This window comes from Tetrao urogallus, assembly GCF_951394365.1.
Source record: "Tetrao urogallus genome assembly, chromosome: 1".
Lineage (NCBI taxonomy): Eukaryota > Metazoa > Chordata > Aves > Galliformes > Phasianidae > Tetrao > Tetrao urogallus.
The window spans coordinates 6,096,577-6,113,752 of record NC_136813.1 but is presented as its reverse complement, the minus strand read 5'-3'; the positions used below and the strand labels follow the sequence as shown (position 1 = coordinate 6,113,752).

Below are 17,176 nucleotides of genomic sequence, written 5' to 3'. Positions count from 1 at the left end.
AACAAAAATGCAGCTTTACACAGCTATTTTTAAAACCACAGTGCAGTGGGTAAGAAAGAATTGTGTTACATTCCAGAATATTCAGTGTTATTTAATGGTTCTCCAGCGTGTTCATTTTGACGTGATCTTGGAGCAGGCTTGCTTTTGTTTTGCTTAGATTTGAAATTTCTAAAGGAACATACAAAAAATTAACAGTAAGGCATCTGTAATGCATTAAAAGATCAATGTTATCTGCAGTAGCCAATCCAGTGTCATATTTTGCTTAAACTAATTCTACTTTGGTGGATTGAGACAGCAAAGATGAATGTATTTTCGATGAATGTATTGTGGAGGGCTTTCTTTTTTTCTTTTTTTTTTTTTTTTTTTAAGTCATTTTACATGCTATGATGTGACAGATGAACAAATCCAATATGGAATTAGACCCAGTTTTTCAGCTAAGCTAGTGTTCAAAGCTCTAAATGAGTACAGAAACTGTTTCAAGGCTGAATGACCAAAGGCCAAAATAAGACTGATAGATGACACAAAGTTTGTACATGTATCACATGATGTAACCTGAGTCTAGGACTCAAGAATAAAATAAGAAAATTCTACAAAAGCTTTTAAGTCATGCTGAAGTTAGTCTAATTTCAAAGAATAGTACAATTCTTGTCTTCAAAAAACTGTCAGTAGCAGAGAATACTGGAAAACAAACTTCCATGCAGACACACAAGATATTTACCATCTTCAGCACTAAGAGCTAATTCTTCCTTTGGAATATTTATTTTTTCTTTATCTGTGCAGGAAAAAAGGTAACATGTGGTTAGAAAGCTTGCTGTTCATTACAGTGAAATGGATTGTAGTAGAAATCACAAATTTACGGAGAAAAATAAAAGAGAAAAAACAGCAGGGCCACAGGAATGGTTAATTCAAGAGATGTTTTCTACTTGGAACGCTTACTTCAATTCTGCATCCAAGAAGCAGTACCATCTTGACACAGTTTCTATCAGCGTGCTGTTACAACAGTGTTAGTGCATACCTACATCCTGGAACTAGTTAGAAGTGAGCAACAGCATAAATAGAGTTAGAAGATTAATTTGCCAACAACAGCCAACATCTTTCAAAATCTACACCTCCACCCTTCAGTTCACATCTTCCCCATTAGACATGAAATAAACATAAAAATACCAAGGAGCAGGGTGAATGCAGAAACAAATTACAACAGTAAACAATAATAATAGTTTTAGGAGGCTACAGAGAGAGCCCAGGAATGATTCCTAAGTTCAGTCTTGTCTCATTCCATTCTCTTAAAATGAGCCTGGTTTTATTAACTGCTAGAACAGGTGAACCTACTAAACTAAATTTTTTCATGCTTCCACTGACTACTTGTTTGAGCCAAGCAAGCAGCCAGGACAGAACTGCAGTTGCAGCTCATTACTGGTTTGGGTGGTTGTTAATATTTTCACTACTGAAAACTTTCTAACCATCAAAGAAAACATGTGTAACATGGTGCATTTTTTGGAAGATGTCTGCTTCACAGAGCAGTGTTTCAAAAGAAAAACTAAGAACTGAAAACTAAACCATATGAGAAAAAAAAAATCGGTTTTACAATACAAACTTCACACTGCTTACTGACAAACAAAAAAAGATAAAAATACTGCTTGGCAAAGTTGTACGGAAAAACAGCATAAGCATGCTCAAGCCAAACTAGAGGTCATGGGAGACACACACAAGCTTTGTGCTCACTTGAGGTAGCTGATGGAATGTCCTCTAGACTTTTGGAAGGCATTTTCCTATCTGCACTCCTTTTCAAAGCCATCAAAACAGGATTTAACTCTTCTTCTGAACCTGTTATGAGACAAAACACATGAACACTGCACACACAGACATGCCTTTTAAACAAGTCACTTAAAAAAAAAAAAATAAAAAAAAAAGCCAACCACCAGTTTCTTCTGGGAATCTGTTTTGACCTTCAGCAAAGACATTGAGCATGCACTGAAAATAATAAATCCAAACATGGCATGTTCTAGAACCTTCAAAATTTCTCAGACTCTGTAAGTAAGCAGAGCATTTCCAGTCTCTCAGGAGCAGAATAAAAAGGTTAAACTATCACACTAGAGCTGCCAACTTAAAGTTATGCAAGTTCTGCTAAATAGCTTGCTTCATTTATATGCTTGTTTCCTTGTGTAACAGGCAGCAATGCAATGCTAAGCTAAACAGCATAAAGTACTGGCATTGTCTTAATATTCAGCCACTCCATCAGTTTTTACCTTCAAAGACAAGCTGGCCAAACTAAAGAATGATCTCAGTCAGGCACTGATTTTATTTCCTCTTTTAATCCAGGGTATTTAGAAGAAATACCAGAATCTGAGTGTTACAGTGTTATTAATTTGAAAGAAATGTCATAGGGGAGGAGTGAAAGGGTAAGAGCATGAAGACTGATGTGACTGACTCATGCTGCTGAATTCCTATGATCACAAAGGCTTACCCAAACATACTACTTGTTTGTCAAACGATCTCCAATTAAAGGACTTAATTAGTTCTTCTCATCCTTCCAAAGCAAATATCGTAAGCATTCAATTAAGAAATAGGTATCACATAGACTTTTAGATAATATACTTCAAGTGGACTACCAGAAAAACTGTAGTTATGCTTAAGAACCCAGCACCATGAATTTTAGAAAAGAAATGGCTCACGAGTCGAACTTCCGGTTCCAGAATAATAATCAGAGTTTTCATCTGAAAGCTGGGATCCAAAATTCAAGCTGTCACCATTTTCTTCATCATTATCTTCATGCTGAAAGGCCAAGCTGAACTGAGCTCCTTCCAGCTGAGGAGAACTGCTCTCATCTTTAAGAGGTGTGCTTGTTCTTCTCAATTTCAACAGTTCTTTTAATTGTGAATTATCTTCAGAAGCATCCAAGGATGTGCTCTCACCTTTCCTTCCTACTTCATTTATCTTGAATGGCTTGATCACTGTATTGGTCTCTCCTTGCAAGGAAGGAAGATCTATTGCAGGTGTGTTTCTCTGTTCTTTTTTAATAGTAGCCTCATCTATTTTAAGGAGCTCAGACACTTCAGGAGTTACGAGATCATCTACAGAAGCTTTTACATTTTGTTCTGGAACTCCACTCTTGATAGCTGTCTTCTGTTTATGACAGCTACATACAGCATTATCATAAGGCTGTGACACTGTCACGACTAGAGTCTTTGTTTGTGGTGGAAACACCCTATTCCCAAACTTCTCTTGTTTACTTAATGCTTTGGATATTGGAGATGAAGCTTCAGATGCTTCTTGAAGAAGTTTTTCCAATGAGCTACTGAATTCTTTGAATTTTTCACTATTTGAAACAGTAGTTTTTTCTATCGTTTCTTGTATTTCTTGAGGGTGATCTCCTTCTTCTTGACGTGCCATACACATACTTTGACTAGTTGGTATTTTACTTTGCATTTTCTTATCCATATTTTCCAGCATAGAAGCTGGTGTTTCACAGACATCTTTCAGTACCTTCTGGAAATTAACATCCAGTGCTTTACTTTTAGCCTCAGACAGTGCAGATGTTTCCTGCAGCAACTCACCACTGTGATGACAGGACATGTTTCCCACTTGCATATCAGCTGTCCTCTGCACTGTGCCATCCATATGCCTTGGTTTAGGAGGTGGTGTTTCAGAAGCCTCCTTCAGCAGCTTTTCTAGAGAAGAACTCAAGCCATTGTCCCTACAGGGTGCAATAGACTTTTCAATGGTCTCACTGATCTCTCGCAGTGTTTCTCCATCATGCTGACAGGCAGTGTTTTTATCTTCCTTCTCAGCAGTCCTCTGCACTGTCATGTCCACACGTCTTGGTTTAGGAGGTGGTGTTTCAGAAGCCTCCTTCAGCAGCTTCTCTAGAGAAGAACTCAAGCTACTGAGCTTGGAAGGAACAACAGACTTCTGTACGGTCTCACTGATTTCTTGCAGTGACTCTTCATCTTGCTGATACTTTGTGTTTTTAGCTTGCATTTCAGCAGTCCTCAGTACTGTACGCCTTGGTTTAGGAGGTGGTGTTTCAGAGGCCTCCTTTAGCAGCTTTTCTAGAGCTGAACTTAAGCCACTGACCTTAGTAGGGGCATTAGATTTCTCTATAGTCTCAATGATTTCTTGAAGTGATTCTCCATCATGCTGACAGGCAGTGTTTTTATCTTCCATCTCAGCAGTCCTCTGTACTGTCACATCCACACGTCTTGGTTTAGGAGGCGGTGTTTCAGAAGCCTCCTTCAGCAGCTTCTCTAGAGAAGAACTCAAGCTGCTGACCTTAGAGGGAGCAACAGACTTCTCAACAGTCTCACTGATTTCTTGCAGTGACTCTTCATCTTGCTCATACTTGGTGTTTTTAGCTTGCATTTCAGCAGTCCTCTGTCCTGCACTGTCTGCATGTCTTGGGTTAGGAGATGGAGTTTCAGAGACCTCCCTTACCAGGTTTTCTAGGCTCAAGCCATTGACCTTGGAGGGGGCAAGAGACTTTTCCATTGTCTCGATGACACCTTCAGACAGACCAGTATCTTGGTGGCATGTTGAATCTACACTACAATTAGTTTGTGCTGTATTATTCACAGTATCAATCGTTTTCATCCCTACACCTAATTCAGAAGGTTGATATGCAATGATTTCTCTGGGAAGGTTTTGCTCAGAGTACCTCTGAGAACCTCTGGGAGGATGTTCTTTTGACGAAACAATATTTTTATCTATGTGTTCTTTAACTTCTTGCCTTTGAAGACCTGTATTTTCATGGGGTTGAGAAATGATTGGCTTTTTGACCAGCTGGACAGTGTCTTTACCTTCTGTGGGTGTCACACTCAAACTTCTAAAAGTAAGAAATCCCACAGGCGGTTTGCATGCCACAGAATCTGATTTCCCTGTTTTTTCTTCCTCAGATGCTTGTGTTTGATGTTGGCTTAACTCTTGTTTGCTCACATTATCTCTGCCCTTACCTTTCTCTGCATTTCTGCCATAGGTTATAAAAATGTTATTACGAATAGCATTATTTGGAGAAGAAACATCTTCCCTATCAATGCTATTTTGTAACTTAACTCTAGTATCCCAAAAGTTTCTCAGACTCTGAAACTGTGAAGGACTTGAAATTTGATTCTTGGACATCTCATTACTCTTCTCTTCAAAAGACAAAGCCTGAAAACTGGACTTCTGTTGGGAAAAAGCAGCAACTTTTCCTTTAAATGCTTCTTTCCCATTGTTATCTTTGATTTTTGGGGAAGCTGAAGTGACACCAACTCCTGACTGCAAGACACTGTCTCTTGTCAATTTTGTATGTTCATTAACTTTATCCTCATATGGAAGTGGTCTTTCTGTTTTTTTAACAGCATGGCCTGATCCAAACTCAGAAGAGTTTTGATGTCCGTTTTTTGAAGCCTTACATCTTAATTCAGCACTTAATGTACTCTTGCTCTGATCATCTAATCCATAAGGTAAGTATACTGCAGTTGGTTTTATTTTGTCACTTTCTTTGAGACCTTCTATTGCACCACCACCTGATGTATTAATATGGATACCAACTTCTTTCTCTCCATGACTGGGGATAGTTTCCTGCCTTTCCCAAAATGCTCTAATCTCCCTAATTCTTCTTTTTGCTCTTATTGCCTTTTCCAATACACATTTCTGAGCTGGTAACACACGTTCATGACGTTTCAAGACATTTATTTTATTTTGTTGCTTGATTTCTTCATCGGATTCTTTCGCTTCAATTCCTGTGTAGTCAAGCTCACTGAGGGATTTCTCATTTTGATCCTCGTTCTCTTTACTGTGCTTAGGTTTCCTCCTCTCTTTTATCAGTTGTATGTCTTCTGAAATAAATGTGGTGGGTGAAATAGCATTCAGTTGTTTATTCTTTCCATACAGTAACTCTTCTCTAACCTTCATTTTTCTATCCACACTAGTTCCACTGCGCTCTGTGGGAAGAACTGTTCTGGTTGTAAAGTTCACTTCTTTGAGTTCCCCACCTCGGGATCTGGCTGATTCAGTTTTCCTATCTTCAGTACCAGAACTTCTTTCAAACCAATCTAAGACTTCTGATACAGAGTCATCAGCCACTTCCACAATTTCAGCACCATGCTTGTCAGGCTTGAAAGCGGTTTTAGCATCTCGTTCCTCAACAAGTTCAGGCTTACCTTGTTGAAGACCTGCAGAATTTATATCTGACAGTTCTTGTGTTTTTGTCTCAGCAGAAAGCAGATGTTCATCTACAACATAAACAAGCTTATCAGGGATAGGAATTAGACAAGACTCCAAAAATTTTTAAATCTTCAAAACCTCATTTTTTTGTTTTGCTTATTGGGCAGGGGTGTTTTGGTGTTTGTTTCATTTTCTTTGGTTTTAGGATTTTTTGCTTGTTTATTTAAACTTTTAGCAGATGAAAGAGCTCTCTCCATGTGTTTTTGAAAGAGTCACACCACATGCAGCGATAAAAAATTCCTACTGGAAAAGGATTTTTCCTGTTGGAAGATTAGTCATATTATTTTGGCAGTGGTAGCATGCAAGATTGGTTATCCATATTCTAAAGGAAATGGCTCTAATGAAGGGGAAGGTTTTAGTGGAGAAAGAGAAGTTGCATATTTGTGTTCCTCAAGCTACAATTGGTTTACTACCAAAAACAGTCAACAGCAGAACAGCAGGAATTCTTCAGTTCCCACCCAGACACATCTACCAAATTTTAACAGAGGAAGTTTACCCAAGCACCATTACGTCACCTTCATCATCCACAATAAAGATGCCTGACCATCCAGGCTCTGGATGGCATCTGATAGCAATCTATTAAGAATGCCAACAGAAGATACTCTAAAAAATTTTAACACATTAGAGAATTAGATTTAGACCTAGAAATTCTACAAAATATAGCAGAGTGTTTCTGCTATATATTGTGTTTCTTAGTTGTTAATTTTTAGGTACTAGCAATTTGAACTTCAACATATATGGGTTGTGTGCTATTGCATTCTCTTCCTTATTCCTATCAGTCTCTTACCAGTAAAGTTTTGGAGAGACTTTGATTCATGGCTCAAAGACTTGGAGTTATTTTCACATGTTTGGTCAACATTCTGTTCATTTTTGTTCTTTGGCAGAATATTGGTGGAGGCCTTCTCTGGAGTTTCAAGTTTCTTAGGACTAATGGTCTTTGTCTGCAGTGTTTGATTAACAAGGGAGGCTGACTCATTACTGCCATTAGGATTGGATGCCGACGTATCTTCTTGTAAACTATCTATTGTTCTCACTTGGAGAGATGATGAATAGGTTTCCAGAGGCTTTCCAGTGTAAGTTTGTTTATTCTTACAAGAATCTGATCTATTAGCATCATTTTCACTAGTCTTCACTTCACCGGATTTTAACAAATCAGACTCTCGTGTTTCTCTTCCATGATGTAGCCGTGGGCTTTGCAAAGGTTCTTCTTTTCCTATGCTAGAAGAGAACCTCACTTGTTTTAATTTTTCCAGTGAAATTTGCGTGGAATCTTCTGCTTCTTCCATAAGAGAATTCCTGTCAGCTTCCCCTTCTAAAATAGATATGGTAGGAATACTGTTCTTACTCTGAACATCGAACATGTGATTAGCCCGAGCTTCTGAGTCAGTGGAACTGGAACTTGAACTGCGCTTCAGAATGCCCCTGGGCAGTGCACCAATGCCATTAACCCCCTGGGTCCGTTTTGCTGGTTTGGGAAAAAAGTCTTCTCCCTGTGGCACAGGATTGGTTACTTTGTGGACTAATTTTCTAGCTTTGGGGACGGGACGCTCAACCGGTCCTTTCTGTGATTCCTCAGCAGGTTCTTCAGAAGGTTTCTTAGATGTCTCCATTCCACCATTTAGTAAGTTTGCTTTAGGTTGGCTCTCCTCTGAAGGTAACAAAATTTCTGCAATATCTGTGCAGAGAAGAAATCATGAATTTACACAAAATTCAGCTAAACAGAGGGGTATGATGCAGTGCAGATCTGGAATGATTACATTGATTAAAAATACTTGCAGCAAAACACAGAAGAAAATTCAATGTAAATGCTGATTTTATTTGTATATAACAGGAAACCTTAACAGGTGAAAATCTTCTAGCTAATTAACACTGAGAATGGGAAAAAATGATAATTTCAAAGATAGGGAGCACATCAAATTTTTGATCAGCATAGTTCATGCAAGGATTAAACTTTACAGGGAAGGGGCAGATTTTGAATATGCAAGCATATTTTCAGGTGCAGAAGTTAAACAGCAGACTACAGAAGAAAGTATTTTCAATTTCACATAGAAACGTTAAAAAGCAAGAATGGCTTCCCAGTAGGGATATGAAGATTTTTTGAATTCTGTTTGAGCACGTTTCACTTCTCTATTAGCAAGCTTCATATTAGATACATAAGAGTAATTGATGTGTATGAGCCTGTTAATTACAATTTCAGATGCCTGAATTGTGATAAATCATCACTTATCCACTTGCTTGCAGAGAATTCTACAGGACATGTGAAATTCTAAAATATGTTGGACTGAGGAAACACAAGAAAAAAAGAGAGGTTTGACTCTTCTTTGAGCTAATAGCAGCAGTAACTGAAAGGTCATAATGATAGAAATTTCCTTGAATATGGGATTGCTGTGTTCTCTACCAGTGATTCAGGACAAGAACACTTGCAAAAGGAATGTGTGAAACATTTATTTCCTGAGTATACTCATGTTTTACATGATGTTTGAAATGAACTAGCTGATAAATTAAGAAGAATAGCTAAGGTATGAAAACCTGTTTTATCCTACAATAAGAAGCAATGGAAGTAGAATTAATTTCCATATCCACCACTAAGAAATTCACAGTCATATTAATATTTACCCTTATTTGATAGCTGAGGTAGAATAGCTTGTCTGCTTTCTGATTCTCCGCTGTTCAAGTTATCACTTGATAATGTGGAATTAAATGGATTTCTCCTTTGCTAAAAAAAAAGACACGAACATTATAATTGGAGTCAAGTTACTGTGTCAGTACAGTCTTGGCAGAATAAATGGAAGTTCAGTGATTGTCTCACTGCTCTGTCAGCAGTGTCTAAAAGCACGCTTCTTAAATTGGATACGTAGCAAGACATCTAATAAATCTGAACCACAGAACTATAAGAAATGCCAGCAACAGCCTAATCCTGTTCTTTCTGAAATTACCAAAGCAGAGATAAGACACCACTTAAAGACAGCTGAAAATTCCAAATTCTTGCAAGGTAAAAATAAAAAAGTAAATCTATTTCTGTACTTTAGAGGTATTGGAAGAGAGCAAGACTTATTTTCAGTGCCTGACAAAGTTGGAAACAATGTCAAGCACAGGCATACACTGATTATAGCTGTGGCAGCACTTTAGGAGTGAAATTTTAGCAGTTTCCATCATCTCCCCCCAAACAAAAAGCACTCTTTTTTTTTTCCAGCCCATTATTTTTCTTCCTCAAATCTCAAATTATCATTATCATTCAAGCAGAGAAACACACAAGATAAAAAGATAACATTTTCTACGTTCAATACGGTCTTACTTTTATTGTTGATGTTGCTGCCTTCACAGATCTTCTATCTGGATTTTCTAACAAAGAGGTCACTGGGTTAGAACTGCAAAGAAACAACATAACTTCAGCAAACAGGCATCACTTTAAACTTCTTCAAAAAGCTGATATTCAGTTGTACATACTGAAATAAAACTTCTCAGCACACAGTTTTGCTATTCAGTATTCTCATCACTCTCAGAAGCAAAACTTCTTTTCATAGCAAGGAGAAGAGCAGCAACAGTTATCTTGCAAAAATTTCTTTCCCTGTTAAAGAATTCAATGCAACTTCTCCTTGGCGGTACAAAAATTACATTTTTGGTACCTTCTAGAATTTCCTGAGCAAGCTTTATGTAAATGTAGCCACTCTCCAAACAACATCAGTATTACCACATCCATCCTTGTCCCATATGTTTACTTTTAGGACTGAAACTGAAATAGAGGGAAGTGTTAAATCTCATCAAAATAGAGTTTTGTAGTGTCCAAGAAAAAAAAAATCAGGGTAACTCCCACACCACTACAGTAAAGGTGCGACATGCCACAGACAGCAGGAGATCCCCTCAGAGGTACACCTTACAAGCTATTCCTTCAACTAAGATCTTATTAAATCACAGATTTTATAGCTACATGAAGTTATTGTGATCCTGACTAAGCATAACTCAAGTAAGAAGAAATTTAAGAAACCTCCCCAATGTTATATAAAAAAATATTGACTGATTGCAAAAGGATGCAAGGTTTTTTTTTTCCACAAAACACTCCAATTTTGTTTACATATTGAGTTAATCTAAATAGCCCAGATATGAAAAATGTGTTTTGTTTTATTTTTGAGGTGGAACGTTGATGTGGGTTTAAATATCTTCATTTCATAACCACTTTAAGTATATCTATGAAGAAAATCCCAGCATTAACTCACATGCTTGAAATTTGGGGGATGAGTACAAGAACAATCTAAAGCAGAAAAACAACTACTCTCCATGTAGGAAATATTACTTTACTTTTATTCATCCCAGTTCCTAAGCAAGAAGAAAAAAAGCATGGCTCTCAAAGAGCTCAATCTTGATGAAAATTTTAATTTCTTTTCAAAAATATCATTCCACTTTAGTTTGTATCCTTAGCTTAGAAAATAAAGTTCTGAGATGACATATATAAAGAATCTTTGTTTTCCTGAGGTGGAGTTTGGGTTCTTGTTTTTATGAGCACCTGTGCGCTCCCATACTTTATGCCTCATCTTGACCATCTGCTACTCAACAGGACAAACATGATTCACCCCTTTCCTTATTTTAAACAAGGACACTGTTTTTATGTACTCTGGATGTAAAAAAAACTTAAGATGTTCTTCTCCCTTCCGTTTTACAAGTTCATAGAATGGCTTGGGTTGGAAGGGACCTTAAAGGTCTCCTTGTTCCAACTCCCTTGCCATGGGCTGGTTGCCAATCACCAGCCCAAGCTGCTCAGGGCCCATCCAACCTGGCCTTGGGCACCTGCAGGGATGGGGTACGCACAGCTTCTCTGGGCAGCAGTGCCAGGGCCTTACCACCCTCTGAGTATGGAATTTTTTCCTAACAGCTAACCTAAATTTCCCCTCTTTTAGTTTAAAGCCATTTCCCCTTGTCCAATCGCTATTAGACCATGTAAGAAGTCTGTCCCCCTCCTGCTCATCATCCTTCAAGTTATGGGGTTTTGGTGGTTTTTGTTTTTTCGGGTTTTTTTTTTTTAGGAGACCTTTTTTTGTCTCTTTGGTGTTTCTTTTTTTTTGTTTGTTTGTTTGCTTGTTTGCTTTCTTACATGCAGGGAGATAATTTTTAACATGATTACTGAAATTACTGAACACACACACATTCCACAACAGTTTAATGCAATGCTACTTCACACTTACCACAGAATAATTGAAGTGTTATTTTGGCATTATGTACTGAACATGATGCTATAAAGTGTAAGGCTGGGGAAAATAGGAGGAAGTTAACAACAACAAAAAAATCAAGATTCTGTAACTGCGCGTCTCAGCACAAGGTCTGAACAGAGGAGTTTATGCACATACAGATGGGAAAGGTGAACAAACTATTTCCAGTTATGCTGCATTTGCAAGGCTAGTCTAAGACTGTTCATGAAGCCACATTAATAAATACTGCCAGTCTACAGACTTGAAACAGTGCAATTCAGCAAACCAGTGCTGAAAAACACCGCAGATCCAAACTCCATGTAGACATTGGTGGGACCAGACAGGAACTTGTCACCTATTCAATGTTTTCTGACCGAGGGAAGAAGTAAACCTACAAATCATAATTTGAAAGATTAAGTTCCTTTAACACTTCCTTTGTTCAATAATCAGCATATGGACAGATGGTATCGCTGAATGGAGGTAATATTGACAGTCTGAGTCACACCATCAAAACTCATTCTGTGCAAGGATATCCTTTCAGAGGCACTTCACACAATTGGCCTCTGGTAGGAAAGAACAGCAATATGGGATACAATGCACCTCTCCCCCTGCCCTCCCCCCAAAAAAGGTGGGATGTCATAGCTTTATTATGGAATTTTGATATTTAGGGTGGAAATGAAGATTATCATGCTAATTTTAACAGAATAGTTGTGGACTGATTTCTGTTGCAGCTAACGTAGCAGCATTCTGACAGAAGAGCAATTGAGTTGGCCCCAGGACTCTACTTCACCCTCTGTGCTCACAGAACTACCAGAACTCAGCTAACTTCCTCCACATTCAGTTAGAAATGCTTTGGTTCACTAACAGGATCCAGAATAACACAGGTCTGGTCCCAAATCTGAGGTTAGCAGTTGTTTAGCTTAAGCAAAGTCTACAAGTCAGTGATGATCTGAAGTCCACTCTTAGGGGAAGAAAGGGGACAGGGGAAACAAACAAACAAACAAACTCTAAAAAACAGAAGTCCCACAAACTTACTCTTAATAGCACTTAAAAATGTATTAAAAGCCCAAGTGCCTGAATTCAATGCAGCATTTGGACACCACTAACTCACTTTATGGAATACCAAGAACCAGAACGATATTTGACTTCCTCCTCTTATTTCCAGCCATCTTGAGACTGTTGCATTGGAAGAGGATGAAACAACAGAAATTAATTCCCAGTGGCTGTGCTATCTTAAAGACTGAATCAAATGTCCCTTCTTGCCACACCAGCAGGTAGGACCACTGATTTCCCAAGATTGTTCCTCTCCCTGAGTTTCAATTATTAGCTGCTGCCATTACAGGAAGGCATGCAGCCATATCATATCAGTCCAGCATCAAGACAACAGAAAGGAGTATTTTAGAAACTTGTGGCACCTTCTGCACTTTCCCACCTGTGATATTGTGTAGATTAACTTCAGTTACAGTGAAATAAGCCTGACCAAAATCAGAAGCAATGAATTGCACTTGATCTTGCTGCAATTGCTTGCTTCAGCATTTCACATTTTAGTAACCAATAATCTGAGATATCTAATCAAATATTTATGCAAAGCAAACTACTAAGTGGCCAGCCCATGTGTTACAGATTCCTTCCTAAGGTCTGCTTCCAACGGTATCATGAATCCTGGACTGTGAGAGCTTGCTTTATAGGGAATATCTTCAGCTACTGGTGAGTACAAGCGCTCATAACGAAAGTGTACAGGCAAATGGCTGGAACAATTTGGAGCAAAGGGCAGGAGAGGATCCTGGATAATAATTATCATTTTTCACATGGGTGCAACCCGAAATAAATCATCAAATCACTTCAAGTTAAAGATTACAATCACGCTATTCACATTCCAAGCACATAGCCTACATGCTCTTAAACCTCACTATGCTAGATATTTTTTAAAGACACTGCCCTAGAAGTTTATCAAGTTTATTACTCTTAGATCAGTCAAAAGATCTGTGGAGCTGTAATGGTGAGAACAGCATAAAGCTGTACTTTAAAGGATCATCTCCTTTCCCTTATGTGAAAGGCAGCAATCAAAATACTGTAACAGATGCATTAAACAGCAGCATGTCTTCTGCAGTCCATTAAGAAATAATCCTAAAATCTCTAGAAGATAAAAGCCAACCAAAAAAATACCCACATTCAGTAAAAATGAACACTTTCAATGTTATCAGCCAACATGGGAGGGGAGCTAAGCTCTTTCTTATGCAAAGGAAACTTAATCATTATTATTGTACAACTTCATTTTTAGGGAAGTTTTTAGATAAACTTTGTTTGAGTTTCAGTACAGTATCAGGTGTGGATAGGACAGACACATCTCCGAGTTCACTGACAGCAAAAGGTAAAGGCTAAGAAAGAACAATAAAGCAAGCCAGAGTTGTTAAGACTTACATCAATCTTTCGTATTGTTCATCGTGAATGTTTGTACCCATTTTGCAGACCAGGAAAGTGAAAGAGGGAACTGCTACTGGATATTGTACAAGTGCATAGTAGGAGAAAGCCTTGCTGCAAAGGAAAAATAGATGACGTACAGAGAGGGACATAGAAGACAGACAAGATGAAAGTTCACAGAAGCAGTGGTGCAACCAGAAATAAAAGTCACCCTATAAGCAGTTCCAGTTTTTACTTCACTCTGTTGACTGAAAGCATAAACAATAGATATGTTTGTTATAACCTAGATCTTGTTTCCTCAGTGATTTTGAGAATCTGGCTGTTGACATACATTAATTGCCACTTGCTGTCACCTCAGCAATTCTTTTCAACTGCAGCCTTTCTGAAAGCTTTTCAACACAGCAAATGAGTTGCTAACGTAGGTATTTTAGAGAAAAAGATAGTTCTGTCAGAAGTCAATTCAGGACGTTTCAAACCAAGATGCTTTGTTTGAAATTTACAAACTTGAACTAGAGAGAATACAAAAAAAAATCCTCCTTAGTTAAAAAAAAAACAAAAACACTTTTCATCCTGCAACAAGTGTAGCCATTCAGTCATGCCCAAGCTGACTGTTAACGTCAGCTCTTAATCAAAGCCTTTACCTTCCGTAGTGATTTCTTTTTCTTGATAGAATCACATCTTTTTTTCCTCAGATATCCAGACTTTCTGATTCTTTCCCACGTGAAGTATACTTGGTCTTCTTAAAAAAAAGCCTGAGAGGTCTCAAATGCACTGAAAACATGGAAAATGTATCCTAAAACAATTTCCCAATCTCCAATTTTTATATGATCCGAGTTTAAAACTCCGACTGAAACAATAGCCTTGTCTCATTGAGCAATCGAATGAAGAGAGGCAGTTATTGACCCCATATTACAAGGGGACTTTACAGATCATGGCCTGCTATTCAAACCACAAAGTCCTGGTCTCACTTCTGGGAGCCAAACAGAATGGTGGCATGAATATGACTGTGGGACCATCCCACACACAGCTGGCATTTTTCTCCTTGTAGATGTAAACCAAACATAGCTGCATTCAAATACAGAGCAACTAACAGTGCATAACTATGAATTGTCAGCCCCTCTTATGACATGATTCCTTGGGCCATTCCAGGGAAATGTTTGATGATCTCTGAAACAAGAGAATACTCGAAAGGCACTTACAACTCACATGTTTAACCAGTTCTGACATACTTTGACATACTTCTGTTCACTGTGACTGAGCAGACAGCTTACCTTGAACTAGATTTCAGTTCTTCTTCTTCTTCTTGATGTTCCACAATGCCATGTAGTTCTGGCGGTGCAAAGACTTCTTTGTTAACATTGCTCACCCAGCTGTCCTTTGCTTTGTTTGATTTGCTCTGACTCACTTCAGCTAAGGCATGAAAGAGGGATACTATTAACTCCCATGTGTTCATACAAAATTTCACAAGAAGTAAACAGAAGTATTTACATTCAGTCCTACAGCTATTTCAAAAGCCCACTGCACTTGAATGAGGTACAGAATTAGATCTGGTGCCTTCTAAAGAATATAACTATATTTTGATACTGCTTCACATATTTTTCTAATGAATTAACATTACTACTCTAAAAGTACCTGCTTTACAAATTAAAGAAATCCTACACAGAGTTTTCTATGACAAAGCGACGGCATTGGCAGACAGAGGAATAGCAAGAGACATCACTGGATAAGGAACTGGTTGAATGGGCATATGAAAAGATGCAAGTACCTCAATGGTCAGGTGGAAACCAGCAGTAAGTGGTGTCCTTCAGTTCTGTATTTATTATTTTTACTGGCAGTGTGGACAGTATTATTCAGAGCATCCTCAGAAAGTTTGAGGGCAGCACTGGGCTGAGTTGTACAGCTGACACTATAGAGGAAAGGGATGCTGTCCAGAGGGACCTTGACAGATGGAGCCATGCAAGCCTCATGAAGTTCAACAAGGACAAGTGCAAGGTCCTCCGTCTACATCAGGGCAATGCTAAGCACAAACACAGGCTGAGTGAAGGATGGGTTGAGAGCAATCTTGAGGAAAAGGACTTGGATAAAAAGCTCAACATGATCTGGCAATGTGCACTTGCAGCCCAGAAAGCCAGCCTCATCCCGAGCTATGTCAAAACAGCACAGTCAGCAGATCAGGGAGGTGATTCTTCCCTTCTACTCCACTCTCATGAGACTCCTCCATCTGTGGTGCTGTGTTAAGCTCTTGGGCTCCCAGCACAAGAAGGATGTGGAGCAGGACCAGAGGAGGCCGCAAGAATGATCAAAGGGCTGCAGCACCTCTCCTACAGAGACAGGTAGAAGGAGCTGGGCTTGTTCAGCTCAGAGAAGAGAAGATGCCAGGGAGATCTTATAGTGGCCTTCCACAGTACCTAAAGGGAACCTACAGGAAAGTTGGGGAGTGTAGCAATAGGAGAAGGGGTAACAGGCTTTAAACTACAAGAGAGAAGGCTGAGATGAGATGAGGAATTCTTTACTCAAAGGGTGGTGAGGCATTGGAATATGTTACTCAAAGAAGCTGTGCACGCTCCATCCGTGAAGGTTGGATGAGACCTTGAGCCACTTGATCTTTTGGGAGGTGTCCCTGCTTGTGGCAGGGGGCTGGAACTAGATGATCTGTAAGGCATCTTCCAACTCAAACAGTTCTGTGATTTTAAGCTTTCCACAGTAATTCTGGTAAAGACTGATCCTGTCGTTCTTACTGTTAGATGTACATTGGGAAAGAAACAAAACCAAAAAAAACCTGCGTCCCTAGGAACCAAACAAAAGTAAGGCATAGAAAATTTAAAATGAAGTTCAGTAAATCAAGTTAAATACTCTGTTTCTGCAGCAGTAAATTGAAAATTGGCCATGATTTTCATTTAAAGAGGTAGGTGTCCCTTGTGGATAGAACTATCACAACATGGGAAGAAGGTAAATATAAAAACCAAAATCTCCACCTCATTTAGCAAGGTTCATACATCTACCTTCCTTTTTGGAGCAAGACAGAATACAATTCCAATAACTCCTTTTAGAATCAAATATTACATTATTTCCTCTAACATCTTTTGTGCTTCTGCAACAGTTCAGAAATTTGTATGCAAAAAAAAGCAAGATTTTCATTCTTGTTATCCACACACACAAGCAAGAATTATCTTGATAAGAAATGAGTCACTGAAGCTAAGGAATTGCACATAATTTTTAATGCAGCAGCATGCCCCTTTGTTCAAGTAATTGGATTGGAAATAATTTTTGAATTGAAGTTTCTTTCAAGATATGTCTTGAAGTACTTTAACCTGTAAGTAAGTTACTATATACTGCAGCTAGAGCTTTACAGCTGATTTTCATAACCTTCAGAA

General features: G+C 38.5%; 1 protein-coding gene across 1 annotated transcript in view; it reads right to left on the bottom strand.

Annotated features, from left to right (window-relative positions):
- Positions 1-17,176, bottom strand: part of SYTL2 (synaptotagmin like 2) — a gene marked incomplete at both ends in the record, with an annotated part of 39,524 nt that overhangs the window by 10,341 nt on the left and 12,007 nt on the right. Inside the window, 8 exons of the mRNA XM_079546722.1 lie at positions 719-772; positions 1,723-1,824; positions 6,138-6,209; positions 6,989-7,876; positions 8,818-8,917; positions 9,497-9,569; positions 13,803-13,916; positions 15,074-15,212. Coding sequence (XP_079402848.1) covers positions 719-772; positions 1,723-1,824; positions 6,138-6,209; positions 6,989-7,876; positions 8,818-8,917; positions 9,497-9,569; positions 13,803-13,916; positions 15,074-15,212 — 1,542 coding nt within the window. The remainder of the gene's footprint in view (positions 1-718; positions 773-1,722; positions 1,825-6,137; positions 6,210-6,988; positions 7,877-8,817; positions 8,918-9,496; positions 9,570-13,802; positions 13,917-15,073; positions 15,213-17,176) is intronic.